The 26,150-nt window shown below is 34.1% G+C and overlaps 1 protein-coding gene across 2 annotated transcripts; it reads left to right on the top strand.

The window, feature by feature from the left end:
• The first annotated feature begins 44 nt into the window (after nucleotides 1-44).
• Nucleotides 45-26,150, top strand: LOC149068926 (dystrobrevin beta-like). 2 transcript variants are annotated; one of them, XM_089251286.1, is made up of 17 exons: nucleotides 45-221; nucleotides 2,596-2,695; nucleotides 3,512-3,592; nucleotides 5,651-5,864; nucleotides 6,494-6,579; nucleotides 7,103-7,254; nucleotides 7,740-7,848; nucleotides 8,699-8,865; nucleotides 9,152-9,282; nucleotides 10,843-10,923; nucleotides 11,483-11,585; nucleotides 12,154-12,236; nucleotides 12,338-12,545; nucleotides 14,207-14,480; nucleotides 19,118-19,165; nucleotides 19,323-19,474; nucleotides 22,113-26,150. In XM_089251286.1, the coding sequence occupies exons 2-17, from the start codon at nucleotides 2,605-2,607 to the stop codon at nucleotides 22,227-22,229; spliced, it is 2,097 nt and encodes a 698-aa protein (XP_089107412.1). In that variant the 5' UTR covers nucleotides 45-221; nucleotides 2,596-2,604; the 3' UTR covers nucleotides 22,230-26,150. The 2 variants fall into 2 exon arrangements, with proteins under 2 accessions (XP_089107412.1, XP_089107413.1); XM_089251287.1 differs by lacking the exon at nucleotides 22,113-26,150 and adding an exon at nucleotides 21,951-22,006 and having other exon boundaries at nucleotides 137-221.

The following is a 26,150-nucleotide window of genomic DNA, read 5'->3' as shown; positions in this document are numbered from 1 at the left end:
CTTGTCAGAAATCATGAAGATGTTGGACATTCCGCTCCCTGTCATTTACAGCTGATTTTTTTTTTTATTGTTTTTTATATTAAAAATGAAGTTTCATTCATTGTATTAATTTCATTTTCATCTCATGATAAATGAAGGAAAATGTGTGGACCATTTTTTATAGCACTTGATAATATCGCTTAGATTTTATTTAGCTCGAAGCTACTTTCGTTTTTCATGAGGTAAGTATTTCAGTAATTTTGTTATTGTTTATGGATAAGGGTTGAGAGAGAAACATCTAATTCTCATCACATTTATTGGTGAATATGATAAATTGGTTTCAGTGCATAATCACCAATCGTCTCGGTAAGTGTGATATAAGCCATCACCTTTACCGGTGATTATAGCTTGCCTTGTTGGGGCTCCCGGGGCAGAATTTTCTGAGGGGGGGGGGGCTTAAAATTACTATTATGCCAGATGAGGGGAAATTTTTGTGTGGGGGGGGGGCTCCATTCGGTTCGGGGCTCCGGTTGCCTCCAGCCTAGTTGCGGGCGTTATATCATGCATAACACCCAAACATCATTGTCGAATATAATAAGTGAACTAAAAAAATTGTCACTTTACCGGTGGTTATACATAATACCCTAGTGCAATTGGTGAATTTGATAAATACTTGAAATTTAATCGTTTTACCGGTGATTATGCATAGCACTCTGGTGTAATTGGTAAATTGGAAAAATTTCAAAAAAATTCACAAATGACTCTGTAGTATGTTTGAATAGTCGGACCTCAGTGTGACAGGCTCCTATTTAATGAATTTCATGGTTTAATATCCCCCCCCCTCAAACCCTGTGCCCTATGCGAATCTGTTGAATAAGACCTTGTAAAAATTTGATGAATCAAAAAATTTGTTAAACAGAACTTTGCTTTATCGAGGTCACATTGTCGAGTTCATCAAATTGGAGTCCATTGTAGCAGGTTTGGTCGTATAATTCAGTGAATAGGAATTTGTTATGTTGGGAAGGGGGGGGGGGAGGGTAGCTGATTGCATATGCGTTAAAATTTGTTAAATCAGAGTTTATTGAATAAAAATCCATTATATCAGGGTACGATTGTCAAATTTTTTAAATAATACTCTACTATATCAGGGTATGATCTAGAAATTTGATAAATGAGAGATCATTATATCGGGATGCAATCATTAAATGTGTTAAATGAGTGTTTTTTATATCAAGGTATGATAGTAAAATTTGTTAAATGGGGGATGTTATATCATGGTATGATTTTAGAATTTGTCAAACAGGAGTTATAAGGGTTATTTCAAGGAATGTTCAGGAAAGTTCATTGAATCATAAGTCATTATATCCACACAGTTCAGACTCTTGTTCACAAGTACAGTCATCTAAATCAGGGCTAACAAATCAGAAATGTATCCAGGCACCAGCCTGATTTCTTAGGAATCAAGCCTAACTCAAGAAAAATAGGCTTTAATGATGTTTTCTTTTGCCTTATGTTAAAAACTGTGGCATAATGAAATCAGAGAATTTTGTGACACCCTTAGACTCCAATTTAGAATTCACTCCAATCTAGCAACCACATTTAGAAAATTTAGGCTAGGCTCTAATACCGATTTTCTAGTCCCCCATGTCAATCTGGGGCTTGTCCAGCCATGATCCAAATAATAAATCTTATCAGGGTAATGGAACTGATTTATCTTATTTACCAGTGCAAAATGATGATTATGCATAATAACCAGCAAATGTGACAAATTTTTAATGATTTACCATGTTTACCAATGACGCATGGAACTGTACAAAATTGCCAGTAAAAGTGATAATTTTTTTTTAATTTATTTAATTTACCAATGACTCTTGTGTATTATGCATAATCACTGGTGAACGTGATAAATTTAGGAAAACTTACCAATGGTTGGTTTTATTAAATTTACCAAAATGGTTGGCAATTATGCATAATAACTGGATTTGTTACATTTTTCATAACATATATAGGTTATTTTATTGCATTTTAGCATATGTAGCTTATTAGAATTCTATCTAATGCACAACATTGATCCTAAACAAATGCAATTCATTGCTTTATATATCATATATGGATACATGAGTGATATTCATGCTTTTACACGTTACTACATTAGGATGAAATTCTATCCCTCTTTGTTGTTATTCATACAAATTTATCTCTTGCCTTAAAGGTCTCTTTTTTCAGCATAGACATGCCATAGTACTTTGTAAAGCTTTTCGTTAGGTAGGAGCAAAATTATAATTTTTTGTTAGATAGAAGGAGTTTCAAAGTAGAGAGGTAGGCCACAACATCCCAATAAAAATCCTAGTTACAGTCATGGTTTCTATTTAACACAAAACCGGCATGATTTGCTTTGAAACTACTTAAAATTTGTATTCATACTTATATATGAAGTATGATCATTTGACTTGGAATGAAATAAGTCTTATTTTTATTGGGATTTTTAATATATCATTGAAACAAATAATTACTGTGAAATTTAACAATAGCCTATTGATAGCTGTTCACATTTGGTGGAAATAAATGTGCTGTATTTTTAAATTGAAGTGTATAATTGCTTTTTATTTCTTTAAGCTTTGCAGGATGGATAGGAAGCATCATTACAGTGATAAAAGCACAATGTCCCAAGGACAGGGAGCCAGATCAGATTACCATTATCTGATGGCTGAAATGAGTAAGTGAACTTTCAAGTGTAAATAGTTCAATTTTAATTTCAAATGTTGAGTTTATTAAAAGACAAAATCTGCTCCAGAAAGAGTTGATATGATTATCAAATTATCATTTTTAATCGCATTAACTGTGCAATGCATGATTTTTTTATTTTGAGCTCATAATTTTTCCATAATCAATGAAGCCTATAGTAAGCAGGGAAAAATATTTTTAAAAATCTATTCCGAACTGCACTCCTTATTAAAGAGGACGTAAAATAGCATATAAAATAGATGTATTGAAGTATTATTACTTTCCAAATACTTAACTACCTTTTTTGTGATTCAAACTACAGAAAGAAAAAAATTTGGGTTGCAAATGTCAATGTAAAAAAAAAGAAATGCAAATAAATCATTTCGACCCTATAATGAAGGATTTTCTTTTTTGACCGGTTACATAATATTTGCATTTCTTTTTCTAATTGATGAGTTTTACTGCCATCTATCAATGGCTTTCGAAAGGAAATGAAAATTGCGAATAATGAATGTTTCAAACATGAAGTTGCCAATTGGCAACGGGAAAAGAAACATTTTTAAAGTAGATGTTGTCGATTGGCAACAGTATGCACAAAAAGGCATACATTGAAAAGGCATTTCAATGACATTTATGTCTTTTAATGAGTATAATAAATTTTATCATGCTCGTTTACTGATATTAAAATTATGCATGTTATATTATTTGTAATGCTTTCAAATAATTAGTATTATTTTCAGCATGCATATGTTTTAGTTTTTTATCCATGATTTACAATTAATCAATGCTGCTTTTTTTTTAATGACAGAATCCCAAAACTTTGATGTCATTCGATTTGCTACATATAGAACTGCATCAAAACTGAGATTTATTCAAAAGAAAACAAACTGTAAGTTATGATTTTTTTTTTTGTTTTTGAACAACTCTTATTAATTTCTTTATTTTAACACATTTTTCATTGTCATAAATTGAATAAAACTAATATTTAAAATTCACAGCAATATACATTTTTGGACATAAATATTTAATATAAAAAAAACATTTATCATAAATCATTTTTGAAATAAGTAGAATAAAATTTCCCCCCCCCCCTAAAGTTTGTCTTTATAAATCACTTGCTTAACTTATAGTGTGTATTCATGCCCCAGTATGATTCGAAGGCTTAGAAATTTTGTGCTATAATTGCTCAAACCAACACTAATCCTTTATGCAAATATGTGCTTGTGCAACAAACTATTTATACAGTATAACCACAGGAATAATTTTTTCTTTCTCCTCAGATATATGAAGAAAACATTTGTGTGTTTCATTTATCTTGTATAAGTCTCTCTAATTCAGTTCATGAAATCTACTCTCTGCCATTGCTGGAATCAATTATCTATAGATAAGACAGCTCTGCCATGTATATATATTTTGTCAATAAATACCCAATGTTTCAAAAACAGTTTTCAAAAAACTGCCTCCCTCTAAATTGCATCATAACTTATACATGTTTTTAATAAATATGGTGCCTGTGCTTGGCTTTTTTAAAAATATAATTTTTTTTTTTCTTGTGTCAAGCATTACAGTTTTTCTAAGATTCTTCTGGTGTTGGTTTGGGGAGAGGGCATGAAAAGTAAGGCTGTGATAGGGAAACAGTCCTTTCTAAAAGAGGGAATTTTCTATTTTTATCAACTTATCTTTCAAGTCCTAGTAGAAATAAACAAGACTGGAGTTATTGTAAACAGTTACTAGACAAAAAAAAGTACTGAAAAGAATCAGACAAGAGTGGAAGGAAGGGAATCAGCTCATCCTCCTCTTCTTTTCATAATGTGTGCCAGTGATTCTAAAAATAAACAGAAGTCTTATGTACCAGGTGGACATAAAATAAATTGGCCTATTCAGAACACATTCTACAGATTTGACCTATAGCTAGATTGACACTGAAATTTTCCCACATAATATTCAAATGATGTGCCTAATAATGATTCTGCTATAAAAATAGTTGCAAAATCACCTGATAGAAAGTCTTTTGTGGGATTAAAATCAACATTTATCCAGTTAACATTTTTTTTTTAAGAAATTTACCATCAGTGGTTTTCAGACACATATTTGTAACTGCAGCTATATATTCTGAAAGACACAAAAATTTGCTACTATTTCAACTGCAGCAAAAACATTTTTTCAATTCTGCCCCTTTTATGTAGGAGGATGGGGCTTCTCCTTTTAATGGAAAATTCTTTTATTAATCGTTTTGTATGTAATGGTATATTGTCAACAGTTTCTTTTATAAATAGTCATACAGAGTAGAGTGCATAGCCAAGTCCCCTTGAATTCAAAAGTTGTAGAGAATGTGGGAAAACGCAGCGTTTAAACTAACAAACAATGCTTCTTCCATCTCATAGCGCTTCTTTCCAATGATTTCTCCAATATTTGAATTTGAATATCTCAGCAAATATTGCACCTGGGAACATGAAACTGTTTTTGTTGGCCTTGGGAAAGACAAGGCACACTTCTAGTTGGGATTTTATATAAGACGGTGTCCATATAAAAAGTTAATTTTTTTTATTTCATTAACTATAACTTGTAATATGAATGGCATATCTGAGGTCTACACATTATTTGCATACTTTTCTAATTGAAGGTATGCTTTTAGGGTCAGTGGTTTGCCAGCAATTTGCTACAAGAGGATTTAGCTATGCAGCCTGTATGTCTTTTGCATTGTCTTACTAGTTTTGTTCCTTATTAAATCGCTTAGTTTATTATAAATTGGGGCCACCAAGACCCTTGTAAACTAAAAAATTACTCATATCCATGGGAAAATATTATTATATAGGGCTTTTTGCAGCTTTAAACTTTTTTTTCCATCTGGATTCATGGTCTAATCATAATGGTGTATGGTTTAAATTTTTAACTTTACGTTGAACAACCGAAATATTTATTAATGAATGATTGAATATGTTTATAGTACAACTTGTGGATGTATGGAATATCATAGAAGCTTTCCGAGAAAATGGCCTCAACACTCTTGATTTTAGAATTGAAATTATAGTACCTCGTCTGGAAACCTTAATTTCATCCATTTACTACCAGTTGAATAAAAGACTACCTCTGCAACAGCAGATCGATGTTGAGCATTGTAGTGCGCTGTTGATGAATTGGCTGTTAGCTACATATGACCCGTAAGTTTTTCCAAGTTGAACATTTTTTATACACGAGCTTCTGTTTTCTTTTCTTCATCTTCTATTTTAAATTGTTTATACTGGCCTATTATAAGCCTCTATGCAAATATATTGGAATTGAGTAACAGGATATGTCTTCTAGCATTCTTGTCATGACATATTGTGAATGGTTTTAGCGATAACTTTCAAGATTCAGTTTAAAAATATAGCTGCCTGGTGCCCGCATACCAACCTTCTATTCAAAGGATCTAAGCCAGTGAACTTACTGGCACAGTATAGTGCATAAATACCTACATTTTTAGAAAATGATGTGTAAAACTTTAATTTGCACATTGCACTCAGTATATCTTTTTACTCTGAAAGAACCCTAAAATTTTAGCTACTTTAGGTTCTGAAGACTTAAGTGAGTTGGAATACAGTGACATTACTAGTCTAGGTTCAACTCCAGGAAGTGGAATGGAAGTGTAGAGATTCAGAATTTGAATTTGGCTTCAAATTGTAGGCCTTGGTCTGAACTTTGTCACAACAAAAGTGATCAAATGATTATATTTAGGCATATTGGTAAAACTGCCATTTGTGAAATTAATATTTTTTTACCCATTGTTGGTTGTTTCTATCTCTTTTCCAAGTGAAGACACTGGGAAAGTTAGAGTCTTTTCTATGAAGATAGCTCTGGCTACAATCTGTGCTGGGAAAATCACAGACAAACTGAGATGTAAGTATGCTTTTCCCCCCTGACAAATGTAGTAAACAATAAATTTTAGATATCCAATAAAGTGGGTATAGGAATCTAAAAAGTTTTTGGTAGTGAGCTGAACTTTCAGTTTTTTTCCTAAAACTACTTTTAACATTCTTTTCTTTAATGTTTGTATACATACGTTTTTAATGAAAAAATCAAAATTTTCTGATAATTTTTAAATATTTGGTAAATTTTGCTATTATTTGTGTTGTTATATTTCAGTAAATGCTTGTTATAATAAATTAAAGACTTGGTTTATATAAGTAAAACTTTGTTTTAATCGAACTGTTATTTTGCATATTTTTGATAATTAGAAGTTTGGCTTTCTCTACAAGGATATGGAATTTTGATTATAAATACAGTCATGTATTTATTTGAATTAGGTATCACTCAATTATCAATGATCTCTTGAATGTGTGTGTATGCATTCTTACATTAAAAAATACTTATTAAAAAAAAGGTTTTCAAAAAATTATACTTGTTTTTCTTTTATCTATAGATATGTTTTCTTTGATATCTGATGTAAGTGGTCATCTGGTCTTTGGAAAATTTGCAGATTTTCTTAAAGAAGCTATGGCACTACCTTGTTCTGTGTATGAATCCCCATCTTTTTATTTTACAGACAGCCTTCCGAGGACTATATTCGACGGGGCAAGTACACCAGTTCACCTTTTTTTTTTAAAATATTTTTTATTAATAATAATATTATAAATATTATTAATATTGAAATAATTATAAATTAATTTATTTTTATACCAGTCGTTTACACGGGAGCAACAAAGTTTTGCTTGTGTCATTTTGCCTTTGAAAAAAATAAAATAAATTTCAAACAAAATAAAAGTAGATAAAGTCAGTTTACATTTTTTTTTCTAAATTGTTTGTTTCTTGTTGCTGAAAGCAATTTTGCGTGCCACTGTTTTGTTTTTGAAAATTTAATTTTTACATATCATGTGTCAATTGGTAGAAGAACAAGCTTAATGGTCATTGCACAGTGTAAGGGTTAAAAATGGAATCAAGTACTTTTTTTTCATAATCAGAAAGATGTGACATTTCAAAAAGTTTTAACCATCTGAAATTGTGAATCTGTTCTAAGTTGTTCACTATAAGAATTTTTTCTCCTCTTTTGATACTTGCAGCAGTCCACAGTTACTATAAATGACTTTTTAGATACAGTGCTGTCAGATCCAGGCCCACAATGTCTCATGTGGTTTCCACTCACACACCGTATGGCAAGTGTAGAAAATGGTATGTCTATCTCGAATATATATATAAATGATGTGTTTAAAAAAAGGAAGTCTTTTTTTTTTTTTTTACCTTGTTTGGTTACATCTAATATAGTAATTAAAAGAAAAACAAGTGTATGTATTTAAATTTTACCAAGTTTTTTACATTTCTACAATAATAGAGACTTCTGACTCGAAAAATTACTAAATTTTAAACTTTTTTTGGCATTTTCAAATAAATATGCCAATAAAAATAGCTTGTTTGCATATTATTTAAAAAAAAATTATATTATTTGCACGTTTGCTGAAAGTGAAAATAGTAGTGGGACTTCAATACAAATTTTTTTAATTCTGTAAGCTGATCTTTTTTATTTGAAAGAAGCCTTGAAAGTAATTTCATTTGTAAATAAATTTTTAACTTTTCATTTAAGGATACATTGCTGTTACATTTTTTCTAAAACCAATTCTTCCAATGAGTGTTGGTATAATGTTACTATGAAAATCGCTATTTCATGATAGAAAAGTCATAAAAGTTTATTCACATTCATCTCCAAATAAAACTCTCTATTGTGAATACATATTTCATATTATCAGTGTTCTGTATCAATCCAATTAGTTATTAAATTTTGAGGAGTATGAAGCAGTCTTTAATGCATGGTAAATATAATAGTGTTAATAATAGTTAAATTTAATAAATTTAACTATTATTTTTTCTGCATAAATGTGAATTTTCAGATGATTTGTTTTCTTCTTAGTAGCTGACTTAGAATTGACTTTTTTAAGAATCACTTTTTCTAACAGAACTGTAGAAATTTTGTAGTGTGGTTACTACTCTTTCTTTCTTTTTCCAATTAATCTTGTTTGCTCTTCAGTTCTGCATGCAGTACAGTGTGAAGGGTGCAACAAGGAGTCATTTCTTGGGTTCCGTTATAAATGTCAGCGATGTTACAATTACCATTTGTGCCAGGATTGTTTCTGGCGGGGACGAGTCTCTGGTAACCATACTAATCAGCATGAGATGAAGGAATATACTAGCTATGTATGTATTTTTGCTTGCATCTATGTTCTATTTCAAAAGTAATAAGATATACAAAAGTGTTAAAAATTGATATAATGTGATTAAAGTTTTTTTTTTCTTAAGTTTTGCAAAGCAATGTTTCTCATTGCCTTGAAAATCCAATAAAAATTCTTCTTTCTTATATTCAGGATACTTATGCCAGAATGACTGATTTTTTATACAGATTTTCAACATATGCAAATATTAACTATATTTTTTATATAGTTTTATATTTGCGTATTTTTTATATATTTTTATAACATTTCAGAAAACTCCAAGTAAGCAGCTTAGTCATTCATTGAAGAAATCTTTTCGGTGTGGTCCAGAGAAGCAGCCTGTTGATTCGATTCCTCGATATCCTGCTGAGCCAGAAAGGCCATTAAATCTCTCTCATATAGTGTATGTGTTTCATTTCCATGTTACTTAAAGTTCTAAAAGCTGTTGGTTCCCCCCCCCCCCTTAAGTACAGTTTCCCCCACCCCGTATTCGTTATTTTTCCCTTTTATTGGAATTTTTTTAACACTCAGCAATCGTTATTCAAGTATTTAGGATGGTGCATTCTTTTAGTGCTACTGATAATACTTTGAAAAGACAAAAAAAGTGAAAACTTTACAAGAAAAATTGGATATATTGACTATGCTTGGCGAAAGTAAGTCAATACCTGCTGGCTATAGTCGGCCATTATGGAATCAATGAATCTATGGTGAGATATATCAAGAAAAAGGAATCTGAAATTCGTTCAGCTGTGGCTGTAGCTGCACCCGTGGCAGTGACATAGGCAGAGATAGAGCTGGAAGTCTGGGGCACGTTCATTATTGCTGGGGGGCACGATGATGATGTCACTTCATATATACATTAGATCAGTCGACTCCACCTTTGATGATGCTGGGGGAGGGCCCCACACCCTCCCGTATCTCCGCCCGTGGGCAGTAAAAAATCACCGGTGATCAAGCTCCTGCCGATCAGGAGGCAGCTACAAAATTTCCAAAGACTTCGTAGAAAATTATTGAAGAGTAAGGTTATGCATCTCAGCAGGTGTTTAACACTGAGGAAACTATACTAATTTGGAAGAAAATGCCGCAAAGAAGTTAAGCAAGAGAAGAAAAGTAAGCCCCTGGTTTTAAGGCAAGTAAAGATAGACTTACTGCGTTGTTTTGTGCAAATGCATATGGGTACATGATAAAATTCACCATCATTTTCAAATCAGTGAATCTATGAGCATTGAAGGGAAGGATAAGCCAATGCTCCCAGTATTTTGGACAAACAATAAAAAAGCTTGGACTACGAAAACACTTTACCTAAATTAGTTTAAACTGTTTCATTACAGAAGTCAGGGGGTACCTTGAGAGTGAATACATGCCATTCAAAGTTCTTTTGATATTGGATTGATCAAGGAGAAATTAATGCAGCTGAGTGGTCCTGAAACTGAAGCGGTACCAGATGAAGAAGATCAAGATAAAGAAGTAGAAGACAAGTTCACCACAGGTGACATAGCGGAAGGGCTTCGCAAGTTCAAATCAGCAATAGATTATTTTCCTGACATAGATATCTCTATGGTACGTTCTTCACATGTAGAAAAATTAATAGAGGAAGCCTTGTCAACATACTTCACCATACTTGATGATATGAAGAAGAAATGCCAAACAGAAATAACAATGTCTCTTCAGAAAACATCCCCAACAATCGCTGCACCCTCTTTTACATTCCCTTCTACCTCTGCATCACCCTGCTCTTTCTCATGATGTTCAATAAATGAGATATGCAAAAAAAAGCCTATGGTTTCGGTTATTCGCGGATTTCCTGTATTCCCGGAACGTAACCCCCACAAATATGGGGGAGGGGGAGCAGACTGTATAAAACTTAAAAAAATATTTTTTCCCACTATATTTACCATTAGTTTATGGTCGTTTTTTTATTCAAAAGCTGTTTTTCATACATCTATATAATTATGTTCTTTAGGCCACCTACCCCTGCTCTTCCTCGTAATGGAATTCTAGATCCTTACAATACTTTACAATATGAAGGACAATCTAGGCAAAAGTAAGTAGTGGTAAGGTTTTTGTATTTCTATTTGTGCTTTTAATAATTTTCTTGTTGTCTTCTCTTTTTTTTTTAAGCTGCTAATATTGAGCATCAATATTCCTTTAAGCTGTGCACTGTAAAAATACTTTTGTTCACACAAAAAGTTTATATACATTATTGGTATATATGTTAACATTTCAGTGCTGTAGAAAGAAAAACAATTGAAAAAAAAAAAAGTGAAAGGGAACTTTTGCCCACTTCCTTAATTTTTTTGTCAGATTGTCAATCTTTTAATCAAGCAGAATCAAGACTTTCGAATGAAATTTTATGGTGATATATGTAGTGCTTATGGTGTTCATGTTGTTTCAGCTTAAGTTAAAATATTGCTTCTTTGCACAAGGGGTAAAGTTTTACGAAGTTGTTCCTTCAGTAAGTTTTTTTTTTTTTTTTTTTTTTTTTTTTGTGTGATCAATCTATACTAAAATCACTAATAATTGTAAATCTCCTATGTAAATTTTTTTGTAAATATTTTAGGTCGAAATAAAACTAAATTAAACATTTTTTTTCTTCTTTTTAGTTCTCATCATGCATCAACATACGATTTTTATCCTGGTGATGAAGAGCACAGACTAATAAGTCGTTATACTAATCACCTAGCTGACAATAATGGAGAGATGCAGGTAAAAAAATTTTTTATGGCATTTTAATGTATTTTTTGCAATCAACATATTTATTTACATACTCTTTCAGTCAGTTTCTCCACCTTTTAGTACTCTGGATCCAACTTTCCATTTGAATCCCCTTCCTCTAGGTGATTTCTTGTGAAATGGCAGGTTGAAAGTTTACCTCCCCAGAGGTTTTTCACTGTGTGTCTTCCCTTTCAATTGTAGCAATACTATTGTATAGCAACCAATAGTCCAGCAGATTGCGTTAGTCATCCATGATTGCCTCTGTGAATGCTGCGAGTGTATACTTATATATGTATATGTGTACTACGAACAGAGAGAGAGTTGAGACTTCTCAATGTCCGGATGTGTTGTTCTCGACTGTGATGCAAATAGTTAAGTTTAACCAACAGTAATATTAATAGTTATAAATTTATATAATAAAGTATATTAAATCAACATGTACAATGTAGTGAATTCTTACACTATATTTATGGTGACTTCAATCTAAGTGTGCTTCATTTGTAGAAAAACATGAATGCAACTATAGTACTTATTGTATGGTTATCATGTGCTCTTCCAGTCTAGAAGTCCCTCAGAAGCAAGTATAGTGTATGACACTAACAAACAGAGGGAATTAATAGCCAAGCTGGAAGCTCAGAACAGGTAATTTATTTGCCTGTGCCATATATTGTGATTTTTTGTTTTTGGTGGAAAGTATGATGGAAACTATCCTTCCTATAACTATTACATATCATTTTTCACAGAGCAATTATGCGGGAAATCATGAGGCTGCGAAAGCAACAGGAAGAGGAAGATACTATGATTTTGTCTGATCGGAAAAATCCAACTTTGTTGGCTGAACTTCGAGCACTTAGACAACACAAGGATGAATTGGAAAGTCATCTAAACAACTTGCAAGAAAGTCGAAGAGAATTAGTGTTACAGCTTGAAGTTCTTATGAGAATGTTGAAGGTATAATATGTATTCAGTATCATTTTTTTCAAGTACCGTCATTTCATACTCTGATTTGGTCAATCAATTTTTTTTTTGTGATGTGTAAACATCATCTAAGTAGTGTGAATTTCAATAATTTAATGTTCATAATGAAAATTTAGCATTTTGTGCCTTCATACTTATTTAAGTGTTATAATTGACATTTATGGAACATGTGACAATTTTAATTACCGTATATACTTGTGTATAAGCCGACCCCCCCCCCCACTTCAGGACCACCAAAACCGCAATAAATTGAAAACTCGTGTATAAGCTGACTCCAAAAAAATCTGCGCATTTTAGAGAAAGAAAATCTTATATTTTCATGCAAAATGAATAGCTAGCGGAAATTTACAATAAAAAATGATTCAAACTTTTTAATCCATTTTTTCTGAGTCTCCAATCGTAATCTATCATAGGGGGTACGGCATCTTCGTTTTTATCCTCATCTGAGCTGTCACCGCTATTGTCACTTTCAAAGAGGATATCATCTTCAGTTCCGTCCATAGCATTGCTGATGCAACACTTTTTGAAGGATCGAATGATAATTTCGGTGGAAACAGAATTCCACGCCTCATGTACCCATTGACATACTAGGCCAACGTCAGGTTTCTTCAAGGCACCACTTTTTGTAGTTTCTTTAACATCGAAACCAGGGCCGCAACTAGGGGGATGCAGGCGGGTCTGTTGCCTCAGGCGCAGGACTAGAGGGGGCGCAAATTTCACTCTTTAATCTTCCCTTCAACATTATGAGGGGGCGCCAAAATGCGTGCTTGCCCCGGCTGACCAAACATCTAGTTGCGGCCCTGATCGGAACTCATCCATTGGATCCACAAATTCTTCAGGTAGATTTGATTCAATCCTTGATCACTCAAATTTCTGATTGCGCCTTTTGCGATACGATTTTTATACAACTTTCCATGACTATTTATTATCCGTGCCCGTTGCACTTTACTTTAACTTGATTAATTTGATTCTTCGATTTACATAATTTTTGATTTCCTTTCACTATATGTAATCTTTGACGAATCAATAAATTTTGGTTTTACCGGAGATGCCCTGTTTCCCCCCCCCTCGGGGGGGGGGGGCAAAGTGCTTGCGTTGCTTCTTGCGACAGAGCCTGGGTGTCTCGCGGTTTCTCCAGTTCTCCAGGTAGTCTTTGAGAGGCTTGTTGATGCTCACATCTAAAAGCTGTACATTGACGTTAGCCCACCTGGTATCAAAGCCAATGATGTTTTCGATTTCTTTGCCATTTTTGGAGGTTTGAACATATCCCATAACAATAATGCCGGTTTCTCGAACACTGTAACATAAATGACTACTGATTGCGGGAGTCGATATTTTTTCACCAAAAACTGACCCGAGTATAAGCCGACCCCCCCACTTGAGGAACAAATTTTTCCACAAAAAAACTCGGCTTATACAGGAGTATATACAGTATTCATTTAAATCATGTTTGTTAACAGTCTTCATTATTGTTTATTTTAACCAATTGATGTTGGCGTTATTTAATTTGGTTTAATTGAATAATCACATGTATATATGAACCATTCTAAAACATACTCTTCTTATACTGATGGAAACTTTGACATATTTTTGCGCTCTCTTCTAAGGACACACTTTTTTTTCTTAATATAAAGGGACATTCTCCACGCTCAAGTCCAAACAGCTCACCATTTTCTCTGCTGTCCAGATCTCCTCCTGGGGCATTATCTTATCCTTGGTCTTCCGCAAGTGCCCCACCTTCTCCTGGACACAGTGCATTGATGCGAGACCATCTTGTTGGATTTGGTGGCGATGTCCCACTTTCGTATGGACAGTCCAAGATGTCTAGAAGCCTTCAGAATGACCTACTGGTTGCTGCAGATTCAGTCACAAATGCTATGTCATCTCTAGTCAAAGAACTCAACTATGGCAAGTTTTTTTTTTTTAACTAAACAAAATCAGTGTTGCTTTTGCAGGGCATAGACATTTTAACATAGTTTTTGTGTGCATATAAACCATGGGGGTGTTCCTGGAAGCTTGGTCAATTATGGTTTTACTGTAGATCTACAGGACGCCCATAATTAAAAGACCCTGTTCTAAAGTAGCCTACAGGTGAAACCAGTCATCAAAATTGTGAAATTTTGTGGAGGGCTTCATGAACTGATGGGAATTTGTTTCAGGATGGGGAGATTAGTTGCACATGTTGCCACCAGAGGGCGTTTTATTAAGAAATGACACATTTAGGTAAACGTTTACAATTTTCACAATTGTTAAACACTTTTACAATTGTTACTGCAACAAAACATGTTCCACATGATGGCCATCATTTTCAAGTATCGTGTGAAATCGCAAAATGGCATGATGGCATTAAATGCTGCCTTTAAGGCCAGGTAAAGTTCTTCGATTGTCATGACTTACCAGATGTTTCAAATGCCCCCAAAGCCAAAAATCGTATGGATTAAGGTCCGGGAATCGGGGAGGCTGTAGATTAGGGAAGTGCCAGCTGATGACACGTTCTTCTGTAAAATGTATTTTATGAACATTCTTAACACACATTGCAATGTGTGGAGGAGCTCCGTCTTGCATAAGGATTGTGTCTGCAAGGCAGTGACGTGCTTGCAGAGCTGGAACAATTTTTTTCTGTAACAGCAATGCATATCGCTTCCCGGTGATCGAACATGTCACTGGACCAGTAGAACATAATTCCTCGTAGAAGTAGGGACCAAGAATAAATGATGCAATAAATCCACACCATACTGTCAGTTTTGGTGAATGCAACTGAACCTGTAAGATAGCATGCTGATTTTCTGGTTCCCAAATTCGGCAGTTGTGAATAGTGATTGCACCACCCAAGTGAAAATTGTGCTTCGTCTGTCCAGAGGATATTGCAAGGCCATTCTGAATCAACCTGAAAGCGAGCTAGAAACTGCAGTGAGAACCGAAGTCAGGTATCGTAATCATGTGGAAGCAACTGCTACACAAGTGGAAGTTTGTACGGATAATATCAGAGAATATTCTGCGTGATCTTTTAGACAGTTGAATGTGGCCTATCCAGTGCCTTTGCTACACGCCTGACACAAGAATTTGAAGCTCTGTCCTCTTCGATCTGAAGCAAAACCTCCTGTACTGCGTTTATAAAAACGGGTTTTTTTCCTCTTCCAGGAGGAACAGCCAACGATCCTGTGGTTTCAAATTTTGCTATCATACTCCAAAGGTTTTTAACACTCATTGGACCTTTTCGAAACCTTTTCCAAGTCAGATATTTCCGTAGAGCAGTTGCTGCGGCATTGCTGTTTTTGTAAAATAATTTAACCAAGAAAACAAGATGTCATAAACTTATCGTCATTATGAGCAGCTAACACATTGAAAAAGATCTCCATGAATGTTTCTAGGTTTTATAACAGCTGCTGCATGCCATCACATAAATTTACATGTTTACTACAGGTATTCAAAGTGGAACGCCCTCTGGTGGGCGGCAATGTGCAACTAATTCCGCCCCCCCCTCCTTAAACACACACACAAATTCTCATCACTTCATGAAGTCCTCCACAAAATTTCACACTTTTCTGATGACTGGTTTTGTCTGTAGGCTACTTTAAAATAGGGTTTTTAACTGTGGACGCCCTGTATTTTCACATAGAGGATCCAGGTTCAAACAATGTTTACGGCACAGTGATGCTCAGCTGAAGTTGGCTTTCTGCAGTTTCCCAACTTCCAGGATGAATGTGAGCCCCAGTGTTTCATTTAAAAAAGTCTCCACAGAGAGCAGGCAGACTTTAAACACTGTACTTACATAACATTAAAATCCAGGCATTTGTTGTTGCACTAAAAAATGTGGAAGGCAGACCACAGTATCAGCATAGTACGATCACGCATAGCTCTGACAACATAAACACGTTAGGGCCATACATATACACGCATACTATGTTTTTGCATGTACTGATTTGTTAGAAATTCCACAGAGGAATATTTACAAGGTGCATGTACGATTAAGTAATAGTAGTAAATGCATTCACATGAGACATTCATAGATGAGTCTCTAAACACAGCTTACTTCTAATTTCTTTTATGTTGCCTTTATTCAGTCAGTAATTTATTTTTTCATAACAAAATGCAACATAAATTTTGTCGCCTAAAGAAAGCTAGTTCTTGTGCTAGAGAGGAACAACTGAATTATATTTTGATAACAATATAAAAATGCCTGAGTAGCCTTTTGAACTTTTTTAAAGGCGTGTTTACATGCACATTATATATTGTCCTTGAGTGGCTTGCTGAGATTTCCCTTCCATGTCTACGACTACCACGATATACTTTTATCACGTGCCAAGCAATATACTACTTCACGAAACACCAACTCCTGCCATATCGCTATATTGAATATTACTGCCATTAATGAAATGGGTTGGAAATGAAGGCGCTGTCTATCGGTGGTCGCCTCAAGTTCGTTAGGGAAAATATCTTATCTATATCCTCCCTCGGATTTGAACCCAGGACCGTGACTGCAACTTTCACGTGGTGAAGGTCGCTCCAGGCAATATACTGTAGACAAACATCAAAAACTTGGGGTGAAGTCTGTGTACTGCTTCAATCAAAATCAGGTGTGCATGGAGGTGGGGGGGGGGGACATGGCCCCCACATCCTGAAGCTGGGATCTTTTATTGGCCCCCGAGGAGACTTTCACGGGCTCCTTTATGATGAATTTATAGCGTGAAAAAAAAAATGAAAATAATCTCGGGTCCCAGGCTGGAGCCTTGTCAGCCTACCCCTTGTGAGAGGCCATGGGGGAGGGGAAAAGAGAGGAAAAACAAAAGTGTGGTAAACAAAATAAAGGCCCGTTTACACGAGGCAAGTACTTTAGTTGGTTAGTACGATATAATGTATGCAGACGATAAGGGTCGTTTACACGGCTTTAGTTGGCAAGTGCGCAAGTGATTTAGTTGGTAAGTGAGATAAGAATGGTTCTATTTTTCCCAGTTAAGTAGACCTATGCGCATGCGCCAGTGGGCGTGACCTGCCGCTCTGGAGGGGTCTTTTTGCTCTCTCACGGAGGGGTTTATTTTGATCTCAAGGGTGAACCTGTTCATACTTCGTCATCTCCTGAAGTTTCGCTAGAATTCCGCCGAAATATTGGATGGTGAGGTGGCCAGAGGACACAATCTTCAAGTTTATTGAAAAATATATTCGCTATGAATGTTTGTTGAACTATAGAAATGGAAATTACCTTAACAAACAAGCTGAAAATTATTCGATGTTGGAAAAAGCTATGGAATATTCTGTCGACGTGATGTCAGGAGTTTAAAAAAATTGAAGATTCAAAAATATATATTAGGTGGGGAGGATTTATATATTAAAAACTGGAGGAGGGGGTTTCGAATATTTCTCTCGTCCAGAACGAATTTGCTGCCATCTGTTGTAAAAATACATGATCAAATACTGTATTTAACATAAAGATATCATCTCTATAGATTAAATTAAAAAATAATAATGATTTCGAAAATTTGGAAATAATTTTTGTTTAATGAATTTTTATTATTTAATTTTTAACCCTTAGAATTTCCTACGAATACCAAGAATCTTCTCCCGTATTTTCGGCTTACATAATTCATAATTTATCTCCTCTTTAACATCGATTAAAATATCATATAATCGGTATTTACAACTTAGACGAGAAATAGAGAAATCTTATATTTCTTCTCGACGACTTACTTAAGTTTATAATATGTTGTGTGTCTTTTTTCCCCTGTGGCGTCATCTCTTGCCCCTTGCGTGGGTGGCAGAGGCAAAAAAAGGGGACAAGCAAACTGTTTCCCTTGCGTGACCTACTTCTTGCTCAGTGTGTTGCTCTCGCGCAAGTGAGAAAAACGTTTCTCCTTTTTTATTATGTGGAATTAATATTGTTAACCTATGTAAATAGTTTTTTAAAATTAAATGAACTTAAATATTATCAACCATTTCTTCAATTGGAGTCAGAATATACATCGTCCTCAATGTGTACCACATAACTATACCCCTCTTGAGTAAGTGAAAGTGAATAAATTTATATTCTTTAAAAAATATATATAATGTGGCTCTGATCACAGTATTCTCAAGTTCTACCTGCTCATCTTCATCCATCGTTACGAAAGCTATGAGCTTTAAAAAAAGCACCTCTCTGAATGCCAGATAAAAAATTATTACTATTATTCTCCCGCGCTTTGCGTCTGTCTCTCTCCGTGGATTTGAGTAGACTGAAGCGCGCATATGCTAACTGCGCTCACCTCCGTAAAAATTATCCAATGAGCGCCTACTTACCACTTATCGTGTGGACACTTTCAAGAAGAATCGGTAAGTTAGAATTAAGTTACCAACTAAAACACTTGCCTCGTGTAAACAGGCCTTACGTCAAAGTGAGTAAGAATATGCAGATGCACCTTTAGAAAAGACAACTTTTCTTTGACGTTATCTAAAGAAGTACAAAAAATTCACACAATCTCTCTCTCACATATTTTCTTTTACTTCGAACTGTCACTATCATATTTATATAGCATTAACATTTGTGTTTATAAATAAATATTTTTCTAAATCAGATGAATATGATGATGATTTGATAAAAAGGAGTTTGGTGTATCCAAGAGGTATGTGACATCTTGTTTTTATTCTTTTTTTTCAACACTTGTGAAGATATGAAACTGTCATTATTATGAGGTCACATTTTCTTTGATTGCTTTGAGATGTTTTAGATTTCTTATGGATTGTTACTTCATTCACTATATTTTTATGGTTATTTTGCAGATTTCTATCCTGACGAAGCCATTGCCGGTCTGGAAGAAACACTCTGGCCTGATGAAATTCAGAGATTGCGTAGCTCAGAGTTTGATGCAGATCTGGCCGAAGAAGCTATCAGAAGCGAGGTTGATGACAGGCAGCTGGATCTCTATAACCCGGTAAGCCCAACAGAATGAGTTGTAATTTTTAAATCTTTCATTTTTCTTTACTTATTTTTTCACGAAATTGTTATTCACGATCATAATTGTCTACAGAATTAATTATCAACACAGAAGTTCACAAATGATGAACAAATTCAGTGTTTTCTTAGATTGTGTTTCGATATTCTTCCTTGGCTTTTACATACCTTTAGAGTAGGTAATGAAGTTCTTCACAGTTTGTTTTAAAACAAATTTTAGGGTTTAAAAAATATTGCAATTCAGTAAAAGTACATTAAAAATTTTTGATCTTGATTACATTGATAAAGGATAGCTGATGCTCGTTATAAGAACCATGCATTATAGCGACTGTTCCATTATAAAAACTCATATGATAACTCCCAAATGTTTCATAGAATGAATATCCTGCATGTTTTCCTTTCAATATACTTGTAACAACCACCTGATATAACATCCATCTTCGATGGAATGGTTGGGATCACTATAAAATATAAATGTAGCATATAAATGTTGTCCAACTGAAATACAGACTTGTGTCTAGAACTTTACACTTAACATGTAGGAAAACATACCCTAGCACTCAATGACAGCATAATGATGACAGTTTCAGAGAGAGTATTGATAATCTCCCCAACCCTGTTCAAGCAACTGCCTGTCTCAAAGCAGAACGATTTCTCTGTACCCTCTGCAAAGAAAGGACTAATTGAACCACTATTCCACAGCAAGCTGGTTTACCGAAGGTGAAACAATTAACTTTAGGGCTCCTACTTTAACATTCTATTGGCCAAAGATGACTAGATTAGGAGGTAATGGCTTGTCTCTAGAGCAGTGTTTCCCAAACTTTTTGACATGGGAAACCGCCTGTAGTGAAGGTAAATGGTCTGTGGCCCCCTTGAAGTAAAGAGCAATGCTCTGCTGACCCCCGATAGCGTCAGATGATATAATTTGTCATCACCCTCCCATAAAATCCAAAATATATTGGTTTTTTCTAATTTGCGTACCATAAAAATTAAACAAATTACAATTTCACAGCACAGAATGTGTCATTCATCGCAATGGTAGTAAATTATAACGATCCCACGGACCCCTTACAAAGCACTCATAGACCCCCAGTTTAGCAAACACTGGTCTAGAGGTTCTTGTCAGAGGTCTACTCACTCTTGTAGTTTACATTTGAATGTATCATAGATCTCATTGCTGAATGTTAAAGAGTTGACAGACAAAGACCTGAATGTCTCAAAAAAGAGATACTGATTCCTTAACTATTACTACTTTGCGAAACCCGACTCTGGCCATATTGCTATATTGCAATTTACTGCCATAACGAGTTGGGTTGGAAATGAAGGTGCCATCTCTCTGTGGTTGCCTCAAGATCGTTAGGGAAAATATCTTATCTATATTTTCCCCCCGGTTCGAACCTGAGACCTGATGGCAATCTTCACGGTGGGTAGACGAGCATCTTATCACCATGCCACTTGAGCAACTCATTTCTTAACTTACTTTCTTTCAAACCGAGCACAACTCAGGTCTATCGCCATGGGCAATTTATTGCTTAGTGAGTTGTGCCAGAAGTGTAAGTGTGTGTACCTAACACTCAGAGTGCGTATCAAGTGTTGTGTCTGATTTTTCAGTGATCCATCTATATTTTAGAAGTGAATGAAGTGTAGTGATTGAATATTTGTACCATTTGTGGTCCTGTTGCTCTCTGTGGCTAGACTTTTTAAAGGGGAGATAGACTTGCATTCACGCCTCAAAGTTGGGAACCACAGAAAACCAACTTCAGCTGACCACCACTGTGGCGATGGTGGGATTCGAACCCGGGACCTTACGATGCCAGTCCGCCACTATGGCCACCACAGCTGCTGATTTCTTAACTGTACGTGTACCTCATACACATTTCTCTACGGAATTTCTAATTAATTGGTACATTTTGAACATGTTGTATGTGTATATACATGGCTGTGACATATTTATGTTGGCAGAGCCATGCTTGTTTCATGTTCTTGCTTCAGAACAACATAAAAAAAATCTGTAAGCCCAGGCGTTTGTTAGCAGAGGTATCATGTTGAAGATCTGCCTGCTCTTTGCAGAGAGACTTTTTCAAAACTAGGACAGATGAGAGATACTGACCTACAAAGTAGAAAATTTTCATCCAGTTAAAGTGTAGAAAAATGATATATATTTGATTGATTGAATTATGTTTTCCTTAATTTTTAAGTTTGGGCGAGGCATATTAATTATCAATACCAATTAATAATGTTTTGTGTAAATTATAAATTTTTTTGGAATGTTTATTTTCTTTTCTGTGTCTTGTATCTTTTATTTTTTCAATTATTTTTATTCAGAAATTTCTGTTTGTTTATTTTTGTATATATATTTTTTATTTTATTCCTGAAATTATTTCTTGTTTTTTATTTTATTCCTAAAATTATTTCTTGTTTTTATTCAAAATTATTTTGTTCTGATTATTTTCTAGGATGTCTCTGTCGCAGACAATTAGGAGAACTCTTTTTTTTTTTTTTTTTTTTTTTTCTTTACCCTTGTTTCTAATCACGTTTTTGTTGAGTTTCCTTAGAGTAGACTTCTTATCATTGTGTGTTTTCATTGCCCTTTTTTATGCCGCTTACAAATATTTCAGGAGCAGGACTTGTATAACATGTCACTAGCTACAGATGATGAAAGCTATGTCAGAACTGATGAAGAAGACATCACCACCGACTGGGAGGATAACATGAGACGGTGGAATATATTATAGTTGATAACTCTTTTTTTTTCTAATAGAGTTATTGATGCCATCTGTTTTTTCCCAGGATATAAGTCATCAGTTATCTGTTGGATTTTAATGTTATTATTTGTATTGTAAATGTTTTGTGTGTATGGTTTGGAATCTATATGTAACATTGTCTGAATCCCAATGGAATTGGAAAGGATTTTGTGCCTGAAGAAAATGCATGTTTTGATGTTTCAAGTTTATATACATACTCATATTTGTGATGTTTTTTTAAATTCAACATCATTTTTTACATATGCGGGAGGGGGAGGGTACAGACAAATAATGTCTAATGTTTTAAAAATTGCTTACACAATTCTGAAATCAATATTTATCTTATATCAAAATTTATAACACTGCACACGATTCAAAAAAATCAATTGCAATAGAAAGATTGCTCAATGTCTTTATATTCTTTGGAAATTCTTACTGTAATTCGCCTGATGTGTTGGTGTAAATGCTCAACCTATCAAGCATTAAATCACTCATAATTTAAAATTTAATGCACATCAAATTACTATCTACCAACATAAATGTTGAATTGTATATCTTTGCCCAAAGAGTGGAAAATTTATGTGTTGCTATCTCTGAAGCAGTGAAGTCACTCTATTCTAACCTGCCTGGAATTCAAGGTTAGTAAAACCTATGATTAAAAGTATTCCATATAGAGTGAGTGAATTAAGATTTTATGCTTCATTTTCCAAAATTTTATGTCACTGATGTTCCAATGACCTTCAGTAGTGAAATTGTGTTCAATGTATTGCCATTTACTCCTTAATTTTCTGTTTCCATTGCCTATCAGCGATTGTTGAATCAGCCTGTGTTCTTACAGGATTCCTAGCAAAATCAGCTTGATCATTTCCCTCACCAGAGCTTAAAAATTACCTTCACTTTTCCTGGCCAAAACTGTGGGAGAAAGAAATATAATTCAAAATCTTAACCTTCCAAATTTGAAATTTTTGCCCTCTTCACCGAACTGTTTTCTGACTTTTATCAAATATTTACATATTTCTCTGACTTTTATCAAATATTTCACAATTTTCCTAACCATTTTTCATTTCCCTGATGTTCCAAGTTGCTAGGAACCCTGTCCTGTTATAAACGATTAGCTGAATCGAAACTTGGGGAAATGTTTCAATCCTAGTACACAACTCACAGATTTCAGTCTAAAATAAAAAGGGGAGGAATTAACTTTAAATTGCAGCATAACTTGACATATTTTAAAACAGGAATAATCAACCTTTTTTCAAGTCGTGCCATTATTAAGCCCATATAAGATGCATGTGTATGTCTCTCTCCAAACTTTTATGTGAAGGCTGTATACCGTTTTGTCTTTGTAAGGAAGGTAAAGGTCTTTCAAAAATTGAAAAGAATTCCTTCAATTACTTAAAGAAAGACTATGTGGCACTTAGCCACCACTGTCTTAGAAGAAAATTTATTTTGAAATGTCTGCGGGGGAAAAAAAGATAAGCTTGGAGAGAAAACACAGTGATTCAAAAACTTTTTCCACACTTCTTTGGTTGAGTGCAATAAATTTTCTTCCATCGGTTTGAATTTTTACATGTTATACAATAATGTGTAAAAAGGTTTTAGCAAATTTTTCTATTCCAAAGAGTTGAGATATGATAGACAACTCAATGTACAAAAGTTGGTGTATTAATTCAAGATAGGTTGAGCATCATCTTTTGTTGGGGGGAGGGATTATTTTGATACGTTTTTAATAGGGTAAAAAACATTTCAAAATTTATGTTGCTCTCTACAAAACTACCATTGTTTGGCATATGATAATTACGATTAAGCTGCATTTTTTTTCCTTTCAACAAATACATAGTTTTGTTTTCAAAGTATGTTAATGTCATCTCTGTAAACTATTTTTAATTATCTCTTATTGCAACTCGATGGTATTGTGAAATAGTTTATGAAGGAAATGATGAATCATAATGCCCAATTGTTCAGTCCATGAATAATTGGTAATTATACTATACCTTATAGTTCCTTGTTTGTTGAAGGTACCTCTTGTGTGTATCTATGTCTGTGCTAACTACCTCATTCTTATGTTTCAGTATTTAGAACTTTTAGCTGATGCTTTTGTTTTTTCTTCATAAAGCTATTTATATCATTTTTTAAAATGTTGGTCTCTGAAAATAGTTATTTTCTCTAATATTTCCTGCATGTAATAGGTATTTAAGCAATTTTTTTAAACCTAGAAATTTATTGAATAATACTTTGTAATAAGTCAATGACAAAACTTTTTTTGCCGCAAACTGCTAGTTTATTTACAAGACCACCTTAAATTTTCAAGAAAGAAAGTTTTGTGCATAAAAAATGCAGCATCAATATTTATTGGGGTATGTTTAAATGTTATTAGATGTTGGTTTTGTTTTTGCTTTATTAGAAGCATTGTGTTGCATGCTCATGAACATGGGCAGAGATACAAGATGGGAGTGGGGGACTATCTTCCCAGCATCAATCGCTGATGCTTACTGATCTAATACACAGAGTGATGCACAAATAAGTATACAGTTTCTGTATAACAGTAACAGTTAAAGACATGGACCAAAACTGTGATCAATTTAGGTAGATGTAATAATAAAGTTTGTCTTACTACTGAGGAAAGGTATGTGAACGATAACATGCATGTCACATAACTAGTGTCATGGCAGGGTCTGCAGAGAAGGCATTTTGCATTATTGAATTGAAAAAAAAAACGGAATCTGTAAGTGATGTCCTATGACATTTTCAATCAAATTGGAGAATTAAGTTGTCACACGTTGTCTTCCCCTGCAACTGTGGCATCAACCAAAGACGTAACATATTCAGAAAAGAGCCTCCTGTCACAGTGTTCTCGTGAAAAACAGACTTGAAAAGCGAAATGTCATCTCTACTGCAGATGCTGCCATTTTTACTGACTATTCATGTGACACACATACTATTGCCTACATCACTTCCATCAGTATGTCTACTCAATGGATCACACTTCTGGTCCATGTCTTCAACACCTGGAAACTGTACACTTCTTTATGAATCACCCTGTATTTATGTGCTGACAACATCATTGTGCTTGCTCCTCCATCCTTTCAAGTCTACCTCCACTTATGATTATAAATCAAATGACTGTTTCAAGAAAAACCAAGTGTAACAGACACTTTTGATATCTGCTGTAAAACTTGTTTTAAGTATTGTTATTTATTACTATTTTTTAAATATTTATTTGTGAATTCTGTTTAGTGTTGGTCATTTAAAAATTTTTAGTTTTGTATGGCTTCTAGTCAGATCTCTTTTCGGAAGGACAATTCAGAAAAGGGTATAATCTCTTTCTAAATTTCTTCTTGAGACTTTTTTAATGTTTTTCAACTGATCGATAGTCATTTTTGTTGTCAAAATAACCATCATCAATGATTCCGTCTTGAAAGCTATTGTCTGTTATGCATTATGTAATTTTTAATTTTAAGGCTATTTATTTTTTTTAAATCGACCAATTTCTTGTTATTGAAGAGTTTTTGATCTTAGTAGTGGTAATGTATATAATCTTGTGTTATATAGGTATGCTGGATAAAAGGTTAACCTGGGGTTATGTGGCCATAGATTTTTTTAAAATCCAAATTATCGAGTGTATGAATGCTCACAAAAATTTAAACAAACTGTTAATTACACTAATCTTTCAAACTGTATATGAAGCATCCATGATGCTTATCTCGTAACACATATCGAGAAATAAGGCATGCAAATATAATGTTTAGTTCATTTTTTAAGCTGACTAGCAAACGTTTTACTCAAAATAAACCATAATTATAAGGCAGTTACTGTGAACGAAGTAAAAAACGTAAAAAGTTGTAAGGTTTTTCTTGCATTTACTTTTCTTTTTGTCAAGGTTTGCTTTTTATTTTCTCATTAAATCTGAGCTAC

This window comes from Pholcus phalangioides, unplaced genomic scaffold (assembly GCF_987345545.1).
Source record: "Pholcus phalangioides strain wild (caught in Gottingen) unplaced genomic scaffold, Ppha-v1.0 ptg000024l_1, whole genome shotgun sequence".
In the NCBI taxonomy this organism is placed as follows: domain Eukaryota; kingdom Metazoa; phylum Arthropoda; class Arachnida; order Araneae; family Pholcidae; genus Pholcus; species Pholcus phalangioides.
The sequence above is the reverse complement of the archived record's forward strand: the minus strand, read 5'-3'. Positions and strand labels throughout refer to the sequence as shown.